This window comes from Saimiri boliviensis, chromosome 1 (genome assembly GCF_048565385.1).
Source record: "Saimiri boliviensis isolate mSaiBol1 chromosome 1, mSaiBol1.pri, whole genome shotgun sequence".
NCBI classification, from domain to species: domain Eukaryota; kingdom Metazoa; phylum Chordata; class Mammalia; order Primates; family Cebidae; genus Saimiri; species Saimiri boliviensis.
The window spans coordinates 147,516,777-147,538,778 of NC_133449.1; the positions used below are offsets into that span (position 1 = coordinate 147,516,777).

Consider the following 22,002-nt stretch of genomic DNA (forward strand, 5'->3'; position numbering starts at 1 on the left):
ACACTTATATTACCTCTGATGTTGTTTGAGACTCAACATTAAGGCCTTTTTTTTCACTCCACAAATCAGGAAGACAAGGTTAAAACTACGTGGGAAAATGATGTCTTTCACTCTTAAGTTATACTGCTTTAGGTCATTCTCAATCTATAAGGAGGCAACTAAACAGTAGGCCCTTAATTAAACAAGCCAATGTCCATGGGTAGGATCACAAATTTCAATGACACTGATGGTGGCCCGCTGTTGGAATGAAGTAAACAGTAAATGTTGGCTTGAAAACAGGTAGTAAATGTGGGGTTGAAGCCTGGCCAGCCAGATACAAGCAAATGTCGAAAAAACTGGACGCGAGCAGCTACAGTACTGGTAGTAAGGACTGGGGAGTGAGGGAAGAGGCAGATCAAGAGCGTGGAATGAAAAGACCATGGGAATTTAGACACGCTAAGCTTTGCGCTTTCTACTACCAAATGTAGCAGAGTAATTTTTGTAGTCTGATTCCTGCCTCTAATTAAAATTGGGCTTATTCCATTCCCAAAACATAAACTTTGGCTTTTTATAGCCTAAGCAGTGTACTATTTTAAACACATAGAGGAAATGCATTTTCAGTTACAAACATCTGCTCCTCTAAATCTGTTCTTATTTCTGAATCTGTGCTTATCTTAGCAAAAGATGTGGGACAGGATGTTTTACTCTCCTGCTCTGGTTTTCCTGTATTGCTTACATCTGTTTAGAGAGAGGAAAATAAACAAATAAAGTGTTTCTGTAGGACAATTTCTATAAACTGAAGTAGCTCCCAAAATGAAAAAAGTCTGTGGGAAAAAATTTTGATGATATTAAGATAGTTTTCTTTTAATATATTAGATTATTCCTGTAGATCCTTCCCTTGAAAAGACTTTCTGGCTAGGCACGGTGGCTCACGCCTGTAATCCCAGTACTTTGGGAGGCTGAGGCTGGTGGATCACAAGGTCAGTAGTTCAAAACCAGCCTGGCCAAGATGGTGAAGCCGCTGTCTCTACTAAAAATACAAAACATGAGCTGGGTGTGGTGGCCAGCACCTGTAATTGAGTAGCCCAGCTACTCAAACGCTGAGGCAGAGAGAGAACTGCTTGAACCCAGGAGGTGGAGGTTGCAGTGAACCGACCTCGTGCCATTGCACTCCAGCCTGGGCGAAAGAGCAAGACTCCATCTCAAAAACAAACAAACAAAAAGACTTGCTATTCACTGTTGGCAGATACTAATATTTGAAATGATAAAATGTGCCTGCTCAGATACCCCAGATCAGCTGAATTCCTCCTGGCCCCATCTTTTCCCAAGCACAACTGTAATTGCAAAGCTTTTTGAGATACATTTCATAAAAATGAGCATACCAACCTTGAAGGTCATTCTGGATTTATTCAGAAATCCAAGGTTCACAGTATCATAATTAAACACGTACATTTTCATTCTTTTTTTTTTTTTTTTTTTTGAAATGAAGTCTTGCTCTGTCTCTGAGTGCAGTGGTGCGATCTTGGCTCACTGCAACCTCTGCCTCCCAGGTTCAAGCAATTCCCCTGCCTCAGCCTCCTGAGAAGCTGGAATTACAGTTGCGTGCCACCATGCCCAGCTAATTTTTCTATTTTTAGTACAGATGGGGTTTCACCATGTTGGTCAGGCTGGGCTCGAACTCCTGACCTTGTGATCAGCCCAACTCAGCCTCCCGCAGTGCTGGGATTACAGACGTGAGTCACCATGTCCAGCCAAACACATATATTTTCCTGTAAAACTCTGAGGACTTTTACTCAGGCACTTGGCAGACATATCCTTGTAATGTGCTATGTTCCATCAGGGCTTTCAAAGAAACTGATTTTGGTCAAATTTCACTTTACCCCATTTATAAGGGAGTCAGCATTCATTACTCCACCGAAAAATATTTTGCTTGAAGAGCTCCTGCAGTAGCTCCTGGTTGGCCCCTAGATTCCCTCTATACTTTTCCCCACATTGCTCTCTGCTCTAGGAGCTGCTCTGTACAAACAGCCTGATGAATATTCTCTCCTTAAACCAAACTAGTCAGACTCCACTGAGCCCTCTTCTCAACGAAGCCTTGACATTGGACCCTGCCCTTGCTGGGCCTGCACAGCCCAGTTTTAGAAAGAATTTTGCGCCAAGTCAGTTTAGAGAGAATCCCTTACTCTTGATATCTGATCACACTAGCCTGCCTTGAACAAGAATCCCCCATCCTTGATGTCTCCTCTTAGTAATTTTCCATCCACTGACCACCTGCCTCCTGATTCTGCTGTAAATCCCCAGCTGTCTTTGCTGTATTCGGAGTTGAGCCCTCTCTCTCTCCCCTAGAGATAGTCTTGACCCACACTGCAATAGTTTTGGATAAAGTATTCTCATGGTTTTAACAAGTATCAGAATATTCTTCAATAAGCCTCAGAGGGCAATGGAGTGCCCCTAAGAAACTGCAGAGAGAGAAGAAACAGATCTGGGTATTCATTCCCTTGGCTTCCTCCTGGGGGAAGTCCACCACTTAACAGAAGGTCTCAGCTCCTGTCAGGAGGTCCATTCCACCTAACCCTGTCTTCCCCTGCCATTAACTGCTCCCACTCTTGCCCTTTCAGGCCTAGGGGTGGTCATGGAGTCTCATTATTACCAGCCCCAGGGAAGCCATACTATTTCTATCCCTGGGGTTTTCCACCACTTTGTGAGTTATTAAACTCTCCCTGAAGTATGTATTTGAGAATGCCATCTGTTTCCTGCTGGGTCTCCCTAATACAGATACCATCTCAGAGATTTCTTATCCTAAAAAGGTTATTAGTAGCCGGGCACAGTGGCTCACACCTATAATCCCAGCACTTTGGGAGGCGAATCACCTGAGGTCGGGAGTTCGAGACCGGCCTGACCAATATGGAGAAACCACGTCTCTACTAAAAATACAGAATTAGCCGGGCGTGGTGGCACATGCTGTAATCCCAGCTACTGAGGAGGCTAAGGCAGGAGAATTGCTTGAACCCGGGGTTGGGGGGTGGCGGGGGCGGGCAGAGGTTTTGGTGAGCTGAGATCATGCCACTGCACTCCAGCCTGGGCAACAAGAGCGAAACTCTGTCTCAAAAAAAAAAAAAAAAAAAAAGGCTATTAGCATGGAAAGGCAGGCATGGAAATAAGCTGATTTTAAGCTGCCATTATAATTATAGTAACAAAGAGTATTTTCTGAAATACACAGTTTCCAAATAGAATCTCTAAGCATCAACAGGGATTATTTAAGAAGAAATATCCACGAAAACTAGAAGTAAAAACAGTGTTAGCTGGCCAGGCACGGTGGTTCATACCTGTAATCCCAGCACTTTGGGAGGCTGAGGTGGGATCACGAGGTTAAGAGATTGAGACCATCCTGGCCAATACGGTGAAACCCCATCTCTACTAAAAATACAAAAATTATTTGGGCGTGATGGCACACACCTGTAGTCCCAGCTACTTGGGAGGCTGAGGCGGGAGAATCGCTTGAACCAGGGAGGTGGAGGTTGCAGTGAGCCAAGATTGTGCCACTGTACTCCAGCCTGGCAAGAGAGCAAGACTCTGTCAAAAATAAATAAATAAATAAAAATTTATGTTAGCTGAAACTAACCAAAAACCTAAGAAGAGCTTCTTTACCTTTATTTCCTTCCATCTGGTAGTTATACCCAGAGGTAACTTTCATAGTGATACTTTTAATAAGTGCAAGAAACACTGTGATAATACCAGACACAAACCTGGCAACTCGTAATCGCCTGCTGAAGGCTAATTCCATACGTAGTCTAGAGCAGTATTTGTCAAATTCAGGTTGCAGTTGATTGTGAAACCAATTCAGCAGGTCAAAACAGTTTTTTAAATGACACATCTATACACAATAATGTAAAACAGAAAATCAGAGCATATTATACATAGTAAGGTAAAGATTTCACCAAATTTTTAGCTCACCTTTTTATATAACTATTTTTACAGGTGTACTGGGGCATAATGTAAAATGTATTCCGTATGGTGGGTGGCAGTCAAGGAAGTTTGAAAGCTACTGGTCTAAAGAGAACCCCCTCCAAACAATACAATAAATCTAAAGCTAAAAACATGTTGTTTCGGCCTATAGCTTCAAATTTTAAAAATCCTAAATAGCTTGTTACCCAGTATAAACACATCAGTAACTGAAATAAAAATCCTATAAAACAGTATTCACTCTTGTTTTTACTCAGGTGGGAGTGCAGTGGTGCAATCTCGGCTCACTACAACCCATGCCTCCCAAGTTCAAGCGATTCTGCTGCCTCAGCCTCCTGGGTATCTGGGATTACAGGCATGTGCCACCACGCCCGGCTAATTTTTGAATTTTGAGTAGACACGCGGTTTCACCATGTTGGCCAGGCTGGAAAACAGTATCTACTCTTAACAACAAGTGGTGTGCTCTGCTATTTTCTCTTATTGATTATTGGAAACCACAGCTTGCAAAGTACTTGCCTAGAGTATTAACAGGGCCAGGTCTGGAGAATTCTGTTCTACAGCTGCCTTCATTTGATTTTTATGTCATTTCTACTATGGTAGCAAGCAGTAAAATCCTCTTCTTCCCTATGTTTTTGTGTAAATACTACATGACTTCTGCTCAGCAGGAGAGAAATACCCTGAGTATGGAGCAGATAAAGATGTAACAGATGAGGAAGTCCCACCCACATGTCCTGCCATTCTTTGCCACGGTATATGCTGACAGCTGCATCTTACTACAAAGCACCAGCAGCTCATAGCCTGAGGACAGAGGGCAAAAATTGAGCCAAAGCAGCTCTGAGCCAATGTCAGCTTGGCACTAGAAGTTAAACATCCCACCCTCCTCAGCCCTCACTGTGTTCTTCCCAGTAGGAATGAGTGCCAGCTACCACCAGCAGTCACCTGCTTGATAACTCGTCCTTTACTGGCTTCTTTCCTCTCTTGCACCTCTCTACTGAAGCTTCCTGGATTCACCTCTCACATAAATGACATGCGCTTAAATCTTTATCTCAGGATCTGTTTCTGGATAAATGCAACCTAAGAGAGTAAACGAGTATAACTGTTGTTTACAGCCAGGCCTGCAAAGATGGGGAAGGCCTGCCCTAAAAAAGCTCATGCTCCAACAGGAAAATCAGTGCTCTTTTAAAAAATGTAAAACAAAACTCTACTGTTCATAGCAATGACAGGTATGCTTGAGGAGAGAAGGAAGAGGGGACAATCTCTGACTGAACGGTCACAGAAGCCAGCGAGGAGACTATGCAGAACCCCCCACAGGAGTCAGACGGGTAGTCAGGGCCATCCACGGTATGGGTCTATGTTCATTTCCCTGTAGGCAACAGTCTTAAGCCTCCCTTATTTAGTGTAATGCTTTACTTCTCACATTTAGGTTAAGAAGAAAAGAATTTTTGCCTCTTCCAAAAAGAAAGAATTCTAGCCTTCAGCTAAAAATAACTCAAGTAATATGGAAAATATGAAGGGAGAAAAACTATTAAGTTCCTGACAATGTGTTAAGAAAACTGTTTGTAAATCATCTTTGATCTTTTATGTTCCTCTGAGATCCTGGGGGATGGGACTGAGTATTTAACCCAAAGCTTCATGAAAAGTTCTGATGAATGCTGATATTTTCACTCAAAAAGTATCACATTTAAATGTAAAATTTACATGTTCAGCTTTGTGTTCGTTCAATTACTATAAACTAGGAGTTGTTTTAGGCATCCAATGAGAAAGCTACAGCTAATTTTCTTTTCTTTTTTTTTTTTTTTTAAAAGAGACAGGATCTCTCTCTGTCATGCAGGCTGGAGTGCAGTGGCACAATCACAGCTCACCGCAGTCTCAACATCCTGGGCTCAAGTGATCCTCCTGCCTCAGCCTCCACAGTAGCTGGGACATAAGTGCAAGCCACCATACCCAGTTAATTTTTTTTTTTTTTTGTAGAGACAGGGTCTTACTGTATTGCCCAGACTGGTCACGAACTCCTGGGCTCAAGCAATCCTCCTGAGAAAGCTATGGCTAATTCTCCTTTGCATCTTCCATTCTGGTAAATACTTCAGCAAAGGCAAAGCAGCATCATAATTCTCTCTCTCAGGGAAGAAGTCTGCTCTGCAGTGAAAGCAGGTATTTGCACTGAAAGCTTCTCCAATGTGCGAAGTACATCTGGGACTGAGACTCAAATACTCACCCTGACCCGGCAGGGAGTGATGGCAGAGCTGAAGGGACATTAGCCTGTGGTTTTTCTTTCTCGTTCTGCTTGAAGAAGGATTTGGCCTCTTTAGATGTAGCATCCACTTCCTTAGTCACCCTGTGCCGAGAAAAAAGACATAAAGTTTGCAAGAAGAATAAAGAGAAAGAAACAAACTAGACAAGGGAATAAAGACAACTAGAAAAAGATCCACTGGGCTTTCGACAAATTCTGGATGCTCAGCTTTATGATAAAAGTTTACTACCGTTAACTTTCAATAAAGACATTTTCCCTCACTAAAATTAGCAAATGAAACAACAATGTGTATAAATTTTATCTCCCTAAAATCCTCTCCATGACTTGTCAGCAGGAAACACACTAGGGCAGTCGCTACTAAATCTGCATGCTGGGTTACTGATGTGAAGGCTGAAAAAGGACCTCACACTGCACCCCACAAGCAGATTAGCACTCAGACCTAAAGGCCCAGTGAAAGTTGAGATGCACAGATTTTTGTTTTGTTTTATTTGTTTTTGAATGAGTTGTTAAAAAGATGCAGCCTATTCTAACAGGATAAATATTTTTAACCATTTCACTTCGAGTTAATGAAGGCTCATAAATGAGCAACACTCCTCATTGAGGAAAACAAAAAGCTGTTGTCGACAAGCGACAGCACACACACAGAAAAACAAAAAGAACTGTGTAAAAATAACTAACTGTGTTCCCATATTTTTGAAGTCGCTTTACAATGGGATAATATGCACATGATCTTGCTGCAAACTTGCCAGAGACTTTTTTTTTTTTTTTTTTTTTTGAGACGGAGTTTCACTCTTGTTACCCAGGCTGGAGTGCAATGGCGCGATCTCGGCTCACCGCAACCTCCGCCTCCTGGGTTCAGGCAATTCTCCTGCCTCAGCCTCCTGAGTAGCTGGGATTACAGGCACACGCCACCATGCCCAGCTAATTTTTTTGTATTTTTAGTAGAGACGGGGTTTCACCATGTTGACCAGGATGGTCTCGATCTCTTGACCTCGTGATCCATCCGCCTCAGCCTCCCAAAGTGCTGGGATTACAGGCTTGAGCCACCGCGCCCGGCTGCCAGAGACTTTTAATATATGTCGTCTAGACAAACGATTCATTCCAAGAGTTGGTAACTTCAGACAATGCAGCACTATAATCCTTTAAACAATGTAATTTGTTTTAATCATTAATATCAGGAATATGGGCAATAAAATCGGGAAATAATGCCTAGGGTAGCATTATTTCAAGGAGAAAAGCAAGAGTGAAAAAAAAAATTGAGAAGACTCTGCAGAAGGGTCCTATTCTACATCCAAAGCAACCCAAAGATGAAACAAAATCCCTTAAAACGGGCAAAATTAGCAATAATTTGTGAATGGATGAAAGGAACATGACTGAGAATTCTGTCTAATTTCAAATCTGAAAAAGTTATCTTAACTAAAACTGAGTCCTAAAGGGTCAAATAAAGGTATTTATAGTACCTGATAGAGAGGAGAAATGTCTATCCCTGCCTAGGCTTGCCAGGTTAACAAAAACACCTAAGGAGTGTGGTTTAAATTCAGTCTATTATGGCCGGCTGCAGTGGCCTCTTTTGTAGCGCCCTGACAAGTTTTTTTTTTTTTTTTTTGAGACGGAGTTTTGCTCTTGTTACCCAGGCTGGAGTGCAATGGCGCGATCTCGGCTCACCACAACCTCCGCCTCCTGGGCTCAGGCAATTCTCCTGTCTCAGCCTCCTAAGTAGCTGGGATTACAGGAACGCACCACCACGCCCAGCTAGTTTTTTGTATTTTTAGTAGAGACGGGGTTTCACCATGTTGACCAGGATGGTCTCAATCTCTCGACCTCGTGATCCACCTGCCTCAGCCTCCCAAAGTGCTGGGATTACAGGCTTGAGCCACCGCGCCCGGCTTTTTTTTTTAACAGGCCAGGTACAGTGGCTCATGACTGCAATCTCAGCTCTTTGGAAGGCTGAGGTGGGCAGATCATTTGCAGTCAGGAGGTCGAGACCAGCCTGGCCAAGATGGTGAAACACTATCTCTATTAAAAATACAAAAATTAACTGGGTATGGTGGTGTGTGCCTGTAATCCCAGCTACTTGGGAGGCTGACACAGGTGAGCCGAGATAGCATCACTGCACTTCAGCCTGGGTAACAGAGCAAGACTCCATCTCAAAAAAAAAAAAAAAAAGAAAGAAAAAGAAGATACTTCCCTACGCGACTGACGCTGAACTTGGATACATGACTTGCTTCAAAGACGAATGAGGTATTAGCTCATCTGAGAGGAAGAGAAGCTTAAACCTATTTATGCTGTTTCTCTTGCCCCTTAAATTCGTCCCTTGAGTCATAAGAAGAATATACCTCAACTAGCTGGTCCAGATGGCAGAAAGAACATGCTGCAGACCTGAACCCAACAAACAAGCAGCTGGAGCTGAGCTGAGCTGAATCTAAGTCACTCAATCTCAAACATTCAGAGGTACACAGGCAACAAACAAATGCTTATCATTGTATATCACTGAGTTTTGGAATGATGTGCTAGGCAGAAATACTGTAGCAATAGCTGACTGACACATTTATATTTTGTAAGAAAACTGAAATTCGAGGTTATGTTACTTATTCAAGGCTATCCTGAGATTAAGTAACAATGATACAGAGAGCCCTATAGAAGACAGTATATTCTGCTGTAGGGTATAAAGACGGTATTTCCCATCACCACTCACTCTTCCAGAACCCTGATACTACCTCAGTTAGCATCACTCTGTAATCCCAGACTCCCTCTGTTAGTATCACTCTGTAATCCCAGAATCACCCTCCCAATTAGAGGGGGAGTCTGTGTCACCACCCCTTGAAAGTGAATGGGCCTTTGTGGCTGTCTCAACTCATAGAGTTCTGTGGAAGGAGCACAACATGACATCTGAGACTAGAAAATAAAAGATGATAAATCTTTCACCTGGCATGCTCTCTCTGTCTGTCTGACAGAGGTGACAAGACTCCAGACAGACATGGACCACTCCCGGACCCCCTGTCTCTCTCAAAATGCACCTCTGAAACTCCAAGTCATCACACAAGAAGTCTGGCTACTCTGCAGCCACTATGTTGCAGAGATCATATAGGAAGATCATACAGAGATGCCTCAGAAGCCGGTACCAACCCCCAGGTGTTTGAGCCTTCCCAGCTCTGGCATCAGACACGAGAGTAAGGAAACCTGTGAAGTGGTTCCATACTTAGTCACTGTCTGATTACAACTGTACAAGAGACCCTGAGTAAGAACTGCCTAGCTGAGCCCAGCTACCCCTGGAACCAAGAGAAATTATAACAAAACAATTGTTTTTTAAAGCTACTAAATATTGAAGTGCTTTCTTACACCATTTAAAAAATACCCAAAATAAACCCACATCCAATTTTCAGGCTTAATGAAGGGTTCTAGAGTACTGAACTAGAAAGAAAGAGTACCTTTAAATTTCCTGTGCAGGCATGGTAGCTCAAACCTATAATCCCAGCACTTTGGGAGGCCGAGGCTGGTGGATCACAAGGTGCAAAAATCAAGATCATCCTGGTCAACATGGTGAAACCCCGTCTCTACTAAAAATATAAAAATTAGCTAGGCATGGTGGCACATGCCTGTAGTCCCAGCTACTCAGGAGGCTGAGGCAGGAGAATTGCTTGAACCCAGAAGGTGGAGGTTGCGGTGAGCCGAGATCATGCCATTGCACTCCAGCCTGGGTAACAAGAGCAAAACTCCGTCGCAACAACAACAACAAAAAATTAGCTGGGCATGGCGGCAGGCGCCTATAGTCCCAGCTACTTGGGAGGCTGAGGCAGGAGAATCACTAGAACCCAAGAGGCAGAGGTTGCAGTGAGCCAAGATCCACCACTGTACTCTAGCCCGGGTGACAAAGCAAGATTCTGTTTCAAAATACATAATATATATTTTAAGTTAGCTACATCAAATATTCTATGGCTGTTTGTATGGAAGCTCATCCTTCATTTCTAGGACATTTTCTTTTATTGTTGATAACTTTCCCTATTTTCTGTTTTTGTGTGTATATATATATATATAATTTCCTTGCTCTTGGTAGAATCTGGGGCAGACCAGAGATGGCTAATGAAGAACAAGTAGAAACTGCTACTTACATACAGTCATCTGAATACATGCCTTATTTTCCAGTCCTGCCAAAGTCCTACTAAATAGTGGTAAATACATTTTAAAAGATGAAATTACACAAGGATAATGAGAAGAAGTTTAACAGAAAATGGATGCCAAGAGAATTTTCTTCTTTTTTTTTTTAAAAAAAAAACAGGGTCTCATCATGTTGCCCGGGCTGGAATCAAACTCCTGGGCTCAAGCAGTTATTCTGCCTTGGCCTCCCAGTGCTGGGATTACAGTCATGAGCCACTGTGCCCAGACCAAATTGTCTGACAGTAAAAAGCAGTTGGGCGCAGTAGCTCGAGCCTGTAATTCCAGCACTTTGGGAGGCCAAGAGTAGGATTACCTGAGCCCGGAGCAACATTGCAGGACCCTGTCTCTACAAAAATAATCAGCCAGGGATCATGGAGTGTACCTGTAGTTCTAGCTGCTTGGGAGGCTGAGGCAAGAGGACTGCTTGAAGCCAGGAGTTCAAGGTTACAGTGAGCTAATAAGGTGGTACTGTACAGCCTGGGTAACAGGGTGAGACCCTGTCTTAACAAAAAGAAAAGAAAAAAGAAAGTAGAAAGCAAGTAGACAAGTAGTAACTGGTTTTGGTTTTTGTTTTCTATGATCTCCTAAGCCTATAGCCATATGGAATGGCCAAAAACAGGCAAGCCAATGTGTACTACAGTATCCTAGAAGGGCTCATTAAGTTGAGATACCAGGAACCTTTCAAGGCAGAGGAAAGAAGTAGGGCTAAAACCAGTTGGAATTCTGCCTCGGGAGCAACTAGGTCCCAGATCCCCTTCAGCAGCACCTGATACCACAGGCTACTGCCCTATGCCATCCCCAATCCAGCAGAACCCATTACTCCGGAGTAATGAAAACCACAGACGTTCCAGACTCATTAAAGACATGGCTGAAGTCCATTCTGAAAACAGAGGAATTACATGAAAATCTATCTATTCACTCTTCCTTTGCCATAGTAACCCTGAAGCCTAGGTGTTCTGGACAAGTGAGTTGCGAGATGCAGTACTACCCAACTCACACTGCACTTCACACCAGTAAGAAGCAATGTACGGTATTATGCTACTGAGTTGCTGAGTTTGTTAACCCAGCATAGCCCGGCCTGTCATATCAATTCTACTAAAATGAATTCCACAAAAACAGAAAATAGGGAAAGTTATCAACAATAAAAGAAAATGTCCTAGAAATGAAGGATGAGCTTCCATACAAACAGCCATAGAATATTTGATGTAGCTAACTTAAAAAGATCCGGCTGGGCATGGTGGCTCACACCTGTAATCCCAATGCTTTGAGAGACCGAGGTGGGTGGCTCAAGAGGTCAGGAGTTCCAGAATAGCCCGGCCAAAATGGTGAAACCCCGTCTCTACTAAAAAAATACAAAAATTGGCTAGGCGTGGTGGCAGGCGCCTGTAATCCCAACTACTTGGGAGGTTGAGGCAGGAGAATCATTTGAACCTGGGAGTTGGAGGTTGCAGTGAGCAAAGATCGTGCCATTGCACTCCAGCCTGGGTGACACGTCAAAACTCTATCTCAAAAAATAAAAATAAAAATAATAAAAAGATTCAGCTGGGCATGGTGTCTCACTCCTGTAATCCCAGCACTTTGGGAGGCAGGAGGATCACAAGGTCAGGAATTCAAGAAAAGCATGGCCAGTATGGTGAAACCCTGTCTCTACTAAACCTACAAAAACATTAGCTGGGCATGGTGGCACAAGCCTGTAATCCCAGCTACTCAGGAGGCTGAGGCAGGAGAATCTCTCAAACCCAGGACGAAGAGGTTGCAGTGAGCCAAGATCACGCCACTGCACTCCAGCCTGGGTGGCAAAGCAAGACTCGTCTCAAAAAAATTAAAAAATTAAAAGGTTCACATCAAGACAAGTCACTGTGAAGTATCAGAATGTTGGTGATGGGGAAGACAAAGATCAAATGGCCCAAATAATAGCTTAAGGCAAAGCAGCCTCTATGTAATATATGTTTGGTTTTGGGTTTTTTACCACCTTTATAGGAATGACACACCTTGAGTCACCCAAGACAATTAAGTCAACATTTTCTGAAAAGCAACCTAGATCCAACCACTGTAGATGTTGAACATGTAAATATATATATGGCATGACCTTTGTTCTTAAGGAGCTCAGAGTTCAGCAGAACAGCCAACCATGAAAGCAAGTCATGATAATACATGATACATAGTAAGTGCCATAAAAGCAGCACAGAAGTAGTAACTGTGGGAGTACCGCTCGTAATTTCTCAGTGCCAAAGTCCTACCTATATTTACTAAGAAACACTGGTATATTTATTTCAGGAACTTTAGAAATTGACACAAAGTAATACTAGCAGATTACTCTTCACTGACAGTATGCCGAGAAGAACTCCACTTTCAACAAGCAATAACAGATTCTACTATCAAAATATCTTCATGTAGGAAAACAGTTAAATTATAGACCACATCTAATGCACAAGAGGGAACCCTGACAGGAAAAGGCCTATTATTAGCAATAGTTAATTCAAGTGTTCTCAGCAGAAATTCCATTTTAACTTTATTTTCACTTACTCAGAACTTCCTGAAAGTCTTTATTTGGGCAGAAACTTTCCATGACTGGCTTTTTCCAAAAGTTGAATCATTTAGGAAAGTCTGAACTAAACGGCTCAGCTGGTTATGTGATAGGGCAGAAGACAAAATACTATATTCCCCCATTCCCCTAGGTTAATAAGCTAAACATTTTTCAAGTGGGGACAAAAACCAAACAAAACGACCAAAGCCCAGAATTTAACATTAAAATGCGGTTAGAAAAGCTAAGACTAACTTAGTACTAACACTACCTTACACTCAGATCTACAAACTCCCTCCTGTCATCACCAGCTCTTTTCTCACCATTCTTAACCGAGGTAGGAATGCTCTTAACTTGATAGAGAGACAAAAAGAAAAGGAGAACGACATGAAAAAATTAGAAGATACGCTCAAATCCATACACCAAATTTGTATCTGGTTATCAGTGAAAATTCAGATATCCTAAGCGTCCTCATAAGAATTCCTTATAATACCTAAATTTAAGTATAAATAATATAAGTTAAAAAAAAAAAAATCCTGCCAACATGCCCACTACTGACAGGGGTTGTGTTTTCTTTAGGGGAAGGAAGTTATAGAACTTTGACTTTTCATTCTATATATCTCTGTAATGTATTATTTTTTAAAAGTGATAAGCATTACCATTTTTGAAACACAAAATATGACAGTACATAATTTATACAAAAAAAGTACCTCCATTCGCATTTCTTTGTTTTATTTTTTATAGACACGGTGCTGCCCTCTTCTGACAAACTGTGAAAACAGCAGACTCCCTGAACACTCATCATGTACTGCATTTAAAATTACCATCCACTTGTTTTCAAAAATGAAATAGGAAATTTGTGGCAGACAACTATATTAGTATTTATTAACAAGCCCATAACATTGAATTTGAATGAAAATTTATGACTTTTTTTTTTTTTGACACAGGGTCTCACTGTCACCCAGGCTGGAATGCCGTGGGGTGATCTTGGCACACAGTAACCTCTGCCTCCTGGTCTCAAGGGATCCTCCTATTTCAGCCTCCCAAGTAGCTGAGACTACAGACACGCACCACCATTACTGGCTAATTTTTGTAGAAATGGAGTTTCTCTATGTTGCCCAGGCTGGTCTTCAACTCATGGGCTCAAGCAATCTTTCCACCTTGGCCTCCCAAACGGTTGCACCCAGCCTCATGACTTCTTACAGCAATAGTTACTCACCAGCTTTTTGTACACATTATGTGAGGGCCACTGGTGAAGACATAAATAAATCTTTCTCAGATACTCTACATAACACATAGAAAATAATTCAAGCCAAAAAAAGGGCTTAACTTCAAAAACCTATATTCCTAATGGTACATTAATATACTTTCTATATTATTTTTGTAAGGCTTTCAAACTATTAAAAGGTGTTCTATTGGATCCCTACTGGACAACTCAACACCTTCCAGAATGATTTCAGGCAGTAAAATACATTATTAATTCATATCACCAATACTTACTTATTGGGCCAGGCACCATGGCTCAAGCCTATAATCCCAGCACTTTGGGAAGCTGAGGCAGGTGGATCACCTGAGGTCTGGAGTTCAAGACCAGCCTGGCCAACATGGTGAAACCTCATCTCTACTAAAACTACAAAACTTTGCTGGGTGAGGCAGCAGATGCCTGTAATTCCAGCTACTCACAAGGCTGAGGCAGAACTGCTTGAATCTAGGAGGTGGAAGCTGCAGTGAGCCCAGATCACACCACTGCACTCCAGCCTGGGCAACAGAATAAGACCTTGTCTCAAATTAATAATAATAATAATAATAATAATTTTATTATTTATAATAAAATGCTATTTTATACAACATTTTATTATATAACAAAATTTATTAGCTATTATCTATTATTATTTATGGATCCTAAAAACAACTAATTACCAAGGAAAAGGGTGCTGCCTTACAATGAAGAATTCTGGAAGATACTGTCTTACTGGTGGGCTAACTTATCCCCATCAATGTCGAGTCTCTTGATGGATGAGAAGCATCATCAGTGCAGTATTTCTGTCTAACATAACTAATCTGAAGCTCATCATAAACAATGCAATAATCTAAATTGAGAGACATTATACAACAGGACTGGACTCTTTAAAAAAAGCTGCCAGATGCAGTGGTTCACAATGATAACCCCAGCACTTTGGGAGGCCAAGGCGGGTGGACCACAAGGTCAAGAGTTCAAGACCAGCCTGACCAACATGGTGAAACACCATCTCTACTAAACATACAAAAATTAGCCAGGTGTGGTGGCATGTACCTGTAATCCCAGCTACTCAAGAGGCTGAGGCAGAAGAATCTCTTGAACCCAGGAGGCAGAGGTTGCAGCCAGCCGAGATCATGCCACTGCACTCCAGCCTGGGCAAGGTCTGGAGTTCAAGACCAGGCTGACCAACATGGAGAAACCCTGTCTCTACTAAAAATACAAAAAATTAGCTGGGCATGGTGGCACATGCCTGTAATCCCAGCTACTCGGGAGGCTGAGGCAGGAGAATTGCTTGAACCTGGGAGGCGGAGGTTGCAGTGAGCCAAGATTACATCACTGCACTCCAGCCTGGACAACAAGAATGAAACTCTGTCTCAAAAAAAAAAAAAAAAAAAAAAGGCATAAAACCAATGCTGTGAAATACAGAAAAGGCAAGAAAAATAGTTCTAAGTACAAGGAGTTTAAAAAGACCAAATGCAAAAACAACAAAAAAGACCAATTGCAGTTTTCATCTTGGATTTGATCTTTGAACAAGAAATACAGCTATAAAGAACATTACTGGAATAACTGAAGGAAAAACTAAATGGAATTATTTGTATATGGTTCTGTATACAGTTACGTATATTCAAGTTCTGACTGCAAAATTACCTGTTATTGGTCCAAGACAAGATGGGCACAGAAACTGTGAGTATTTAGAAACTTGTACAGCAATTTGACAATGTCACATACTCAAGAGATGAGCAGTGGGCCTTTCCATCAAGCAGAGTATAAATTCAGTTATGTCGAATTTAAAAGGTGAGTCACATGTGATATGAATTATCGGTCACATGCAGTAGGACATTACAATGTGCATGATATTTTAGAATTAGTTTGTCAACTAACACTCAAAAATATAAAATGTAAGCATTTATTTTTATAACTTATTTTTACAATTACTTTAATTGTCAACCAATTGTAATTTTTAAAATTTATACAGGTGCCAGGGTGGTGACTGGTGCTTGTAATCCCAACACTTTGGGAGGCTGAGGCAGGCATATTGCTTGAGCCCAGGAGCTTTAGACCAGCCTGGGTACACCATCTCCACAAAAAACACAACAGGCCGGACACGGTGGTTCATGCCTGTAATCCTGGCACTTCGGGAAGCTGAGGCGGGAAGATCACTTGAGGTCTGGAGTTCCAGACCAGGCTGACCAACACGGTGAAACCTCATCTCTACAAAAAATACAAAAACATTTAGCAGGCATGGTACTGTGCAAATGTAGTCCAGCTACTTGCGAGGCTAAGACAGGAGAATTGCTTGAACCCAGGACGTGGAGTTGCAGTGAGCTGAGATTGCGCCACTGCACTCCAGCCTGGGCAACAGAGTGCGACTCCATTTAAAAAAAAACAAAAATACAAATTAGCCAGACGTATTGGTGCGCACCTGTAGTCCTAGCTACTCAGGAGGCTGAGGTGAGAGGACTGCTAGAGCCCAGGAGGCAGGGATTACAGGAAGCCAAAATTGCACCACTGCACTCCAGCCTGAGTGACAGAGCAAAATCCTATCTTAAAAAGAAAAAAAAATTAGGCTGATGGCCAGGCATCGTGGCTCACACCTGTAATCACATGACATTGGGAGGCCAAAGCAGGAAGATCACTTAAGGACAAGAGGTGGAGACCACCTTAAACAACACAGCAAGACCTCGTCTCTACAAAAAAACAAAATAGGCCAGGTGCAGTGGCTCATGCCTGTAATCCCAACACTTTAGGAGGCTAAGGCAGGAGAATCACTTGAAGCCAGGAGTTTGAGACCAGCCTAAGCAACATAGGTAGACCTCATCTCTACAAAAAAAAAAAAAAAAAAAAAAAACTAAAAAACAACAACAAATTAGCTAGGCATGGGTGGCCAATGCCTATACTCCAAGGTATCAGGGAGGCTGAGGTGAAGGATCTCTTGAGCCCTAGAGGTCAAGGCTCTAGTGGGCCATGATGATGGCACTACATTCCAGTTTGGGCAACAGAGTAAGACTCTGTCTCAAAAAAATTAAATAAATATTAAAAGCAAGCAAATAGGCCGGGCACAGTGGCTTACATCTGTAATCCCAGCACTTTGGGAGGCCAAGGTGGGCACATCACTGAGGTCAGGAGTTCCAGACCAGCCTGGTCAACATTGCAAAACCCCATCTTTACGAAAAATACAGAATTTAGGCCGGGCACAGTTGTGCACACCAGTAATCCCAGCATTTTGGGAGGCTGAGGATGGTTGATCACCTGAGGTCAGGAGTTTGTGACCAGCCTGATTAACAAAGTGAAGCCCTGTCTCTACCAAATGCTAAAAAAATGGCCAGGCATGGTGGTGCATGCCTATAATCCGAGCTACTTGGGAGGCTGAGACAGGAGAATCACTTGTACCTGGGAGGCGGAGGTTGCAGTGGGCTGAGATCACAGCATTGCACTCCAGCCTGGGCAACAAGAGCGAAACTCCAATCAGAAAAAAAAAAAAAAAAAAAAATTAGCAAGGCATAGTGGCAGATGCCTATAACTCCAGCTACTAGAGAGGCTGAGGCAAGAGAATCACTTGAACCCAGGAGGCAGAGGTCACAGTGAGCAGAGATCGCACCACTGCATTCCAGCCTGAGCAACAGAGTGAGACTCAAATAAACAAACAAGCAAACAAATAAATGAAATAATTAGCTGGGTACAGTTATGTTCACTTAGGAGGCTATGGTGGAAGGCTGAAGTGGGAGGATCACTTGAGCCCATGAGTTCAAGGTTACAGTGAGCAATAATTACACAACCACACTCCAACCTAGGTGACAGAGTGAGATAGCTCCTGTCTCTAAAAAGCAAAATAATCCTAGTACTTCTAGGCAAGAAAGCAATTCAACACAGTTTTCAGAGGCAAATAAATTATAAGGGTAAAAATGAATAAGCCCAGAAAAATAGTGTTTCTACAAATTAACATGTTTTCATAGAATGTTTTGAATTGTATTTTCTATGAAAAGAATATTTATGCATGGCTGGGTGTGGTGGCTCATGCCTTTAACTCCAGCACTTTGCAGGGCCAAGGCAGAACCACTTGAGCCCAGGAGTTCAAGAGCAGCCTTAGCAACACAGTGAGACCTCATTGCTACAAAAAATTTTTTAAAAACTAGCTGGACATGGTGGCAAATGTCTGTAACCCGTTAATCAGGAGGCTGAGGTTGGGGGAAAATCACTTTAGCTTCGTAGGATGAGGCCAGTGTGGATGACAGAGCAAGACCCTTTCTCGAAAAGGAAAAAAAAAAAATCATGTACAGAAAATATGGGCACCCAAAATTCTTTTTCTTTCACTAAAATATAACTTAAATTTAATAATAACTTGACTGGATACATTATTGAAAACGGCTACTAATGAAACATTTAATATAAACTTTGCAAACACAGTATCACAGGCAGTAGGTCGTAGATCACACCTACAATCCAAGTACTTTGGTAGGCCAAAGCAGGAGAATCACTTCAGCCCAGAAGTCTGATACCAGTGTAGGCAAAATGGTGAAACCCATCTCTACAAAAAATACAAAAATTAGCCAAGCAAGTAAAAATACAAAAATTAGCCTACAGTCCCATCCACTCAGGAGGCTGAGGTGGAAGAATGACTTGAGCACTGGAGGCTGAGGCTGTAGTGAGCTGAGATGGTGCCACTGCACTCCAGCCTGGGTGACAGAGAGATTCTGTCTCACACACACAAAAAAAGAAAATAAAAGAAAGAAAGAAAGAAAACATAGTGTATTTTTCAATGTTTTTGAGTCAGAGTTTCGCTCTTGTTGCCCAGGCTATAGCGCAATGGTGTCAGCTCACTAAAACCTGCACCTCCTGGGTTCAAGCAATTCTCCTGCCTCAGCACAAGTAGCTGGAATTACATGTGCCACAACGCCCAGCTAATTTTGTATTTTTAGTCGAGACAAGGTTTCTCCATGTTGGTCAGGCATGGTCTTGAACTCCCAACATCAGGTGACCTCCCCACCTTGGCCTCCCAAAGTGCTGTGATTATAGGTGTGAGCCACCATGCCTGGTCAATACAGCACATTTTTTACTTTTATCCGGATTAATTCTGGACAAAGGCAAAAAAAAAAAAACCCTGAACTTAATGAAACTATTTTAAAGTTTATACTTCTGATCCCTTGAAAACATCTCCGTGTTACAATCTGGCAGATCCCTTGTTAAAAAAAAAAATCTGCGTGAAGGACAGAAGAATGGATGGAAGGAAGGAGAAAACCAATACAGAAATAATTTACATATACCTTATCTCCCAGGAGGAGTGCAGTCATCAACACAACTTAGTTTAATAAGAAAGAAATAAGCTCTTTCGTCACAATAAAAACTTTAAATATTAATCTAAACAGTAGGCCAGATGAGGTGGCTCACACCTGTAATCCCAGCACTATGGGAGGCAGAGTCAGGTGGATCATGAGGTCAGGAATTCGAGACCAACCTGGCCAAGATGGTGAAACTCTGTCGCACTAAAAATAAAAAAATTAGCTGGAGGTGGTGGCAGGAGTCTGTAATCCCAGCTACTTGGGAGGCTGAGCCAGTTCAATCCCTTGAACTTGGGAGGCAGAGGTTATGGTGAGCTGAGATCACACTACTGCACTCTAGCCTGGGCAATAGAGCAAGATTCTGTGTCAAAAAATACATATAAATATGTATATACTTATATTTATATATATATATATACACACACACACACATATATAAGTATATACATATATGTGTGTATATATAAAATAAATATATACGTATGCATAAGTAGATACACATATATAACTATATATGTAAGTATATACACATATAAGTACATATGTATAGAGATATATTAGTATATATGTATATACACATATTTAAGTATATATATAAGTATAAAAGTATATATATACACATGTAAGTGTATAAACATATAAGTATAAACATATATAAGTATATATATATATATATAAACAGTGTTTATTTGAAGTGTGTGTCTGACATTTAATAACTTTTGTTTGTTTATTTGTTTTGAGACAGTCTCGCTCTGTCAGCCAGGTGATATCAGCTCACTGCAACCTCTGCCTCCTGGGTTCAATGGATTCTCCTCCCTTAGCCTCCTGAGTAGCTGGGATTATAGATGTGCACCACCACACCTGGCTAATATTTGTATTTTTAGTAGAGATGGGGTTTCACCATGTTGGCCAGGCTGGTCTTGAACTCCTGACCTAAAATGATCTGCCCGCCTTGGCCTCCCAAAGTGCTGGGATTACAGGCATGAGCCACTGCACCAGGCCAGTATTTTGTTTTAATAACGGAATAAAAGGTAACAGGGATTCCCTGTATATTAACACTTTCAATGAACAGCCTTTATAGTTGCGTAATTCTTTCCTTTTTCCTGTCTTTGGCTCATTTTAACCACATGCACGGAAATGTAATGTTATGTCTATTAAATCTTTTTTCTCCCACCCCTGCCAAAAGAGGTTAAAAGGCCCACCCTTGGAGGGGGCAGGCGACTCCAGTTATGCACTCGCGGTGCTCTGTGCTGCAACTTAAGCCCTGCAGTCAAGTAGAGAGGAGGCAGGGTATCTGTTGAATCTTAGTAAAAATTTAGTTATCTTTTCAATTTGTCTTTCTAGTAACTCCTTTTTATTGTCCTTTTAGAAAAGTACTCGTCTGCAATAGATTGAAAATTTTAAGTCAGGGTCTTTCACTACAAATAGTAATCTGCTCTAATGTTAACTTTACTGAATATGAGAGTTATATTGTGTTACAAAGCAGAATGCCCTTGGTCTTAAGAGACATGTGCTAAAGTATTAAAGGCTGATGTGTCACAATGTCTACAAATAATTCTCAAGTGGTTCAGCCAAAACAAAAGAAAACCCAGATATAGATGGTGAGAGAGTGGCATTACATTAACCAGTGATAGATCTGGATGATAGGTTTGTGGGTGCTTGTTGTAATACTATTCTTCCAACATTTCTATAAGTGTGACATTATTCAGAAGAAAAAGCTAGGGAGAAATTTTTAATAATAAAAAGTTTTGTTCCATACTACTTATAAAAGTAAAGATGTGCATTGGAACCGAATCATAAAAAAAAAAAAAGAAAAGAAAAGTGACGATGGTCAGAGTAGTACATCCCTATAGTTCCAGTTACTTAGGAGGCTGAGGCTGGAGGACTGCTTGAGCCCAGGTGTTCAAGACCAGCCCAGGCAACACAGCAAGACCATTTCTCAAAAAAGAAAACAAAAACAAAAACAAAACAAAACAGTGATAATGCCAATTTTATTTTTCCTAAATATATCTTCACTAGATAAAATAATTCTTGAAAACTTTTTTTTAAGAATAACAATTTTAGGGAAAATTGTATTTTTAGAGAGCCTACAGGTCTAATTAATTACTGCCAATGAAAATCAATGTGACCACCTATGAAATTATTGATTGGCATTCATCTGTTCTCATTTAGCTCTAAATTACAAATCCGCTGTTTTCACATAATAAAATGAAATAAATGGGGGAGGGGAAATTACAGGCATGTGGCTGTTCCCTAACAGCTAGGAGGCTAAACTGGTCATGGAATTAAGCCTCTACTCAACTTACGGTAAAAAAAAAAAAAAAAAAAACCTCATTAATCAATCAGAAAAATGTTATTAAGGTAAGAAAATAATATTGAAACCAAATTTCTCTCCTTGTATTTTCAATTCTTATCTGATTTTAGAGACTTCACTGGGGCTCATATTTCAGTCAAGAAGAGTAAAAAAGGGAGCCACGACTCACCAAACGTCACAAAACATGGCAATGAGCCATGTTTATATAAGTTAAATGCTTAATCTTGTATTTCCTTGCTTCTGTTCAGCTGACCACTTCATAAAGCTCAAAAACTCCATTGCTATATGTGAAAGGACCTT

At 41.4% G+C, this 22,002-nt stretch overlaps 1 protein-coding gene across 1 annotated transcript in view; it reads right to left on the reverse strand.

The window, feature by feature from the left end:
* Positions 1 to 22,002, reverse strand: part of CFDP1 (craniofacial development protein 1) — a 138,458-nt gene that overhangs the window by 98,122 nt on the left and 18,334 nt on the right. Inside the window, exon 5 of the mRNA XM_003939902.3 lies at positions 6,158 to 6,277. Within this exon, the coding sequence (XP_003939951.2) occupies positions 6,158 to 6,277 (120 nt within the window). The remainder of the gene's footprint in view (positions 1 to 6,157; positions 6,278 to 22,002) is intronic.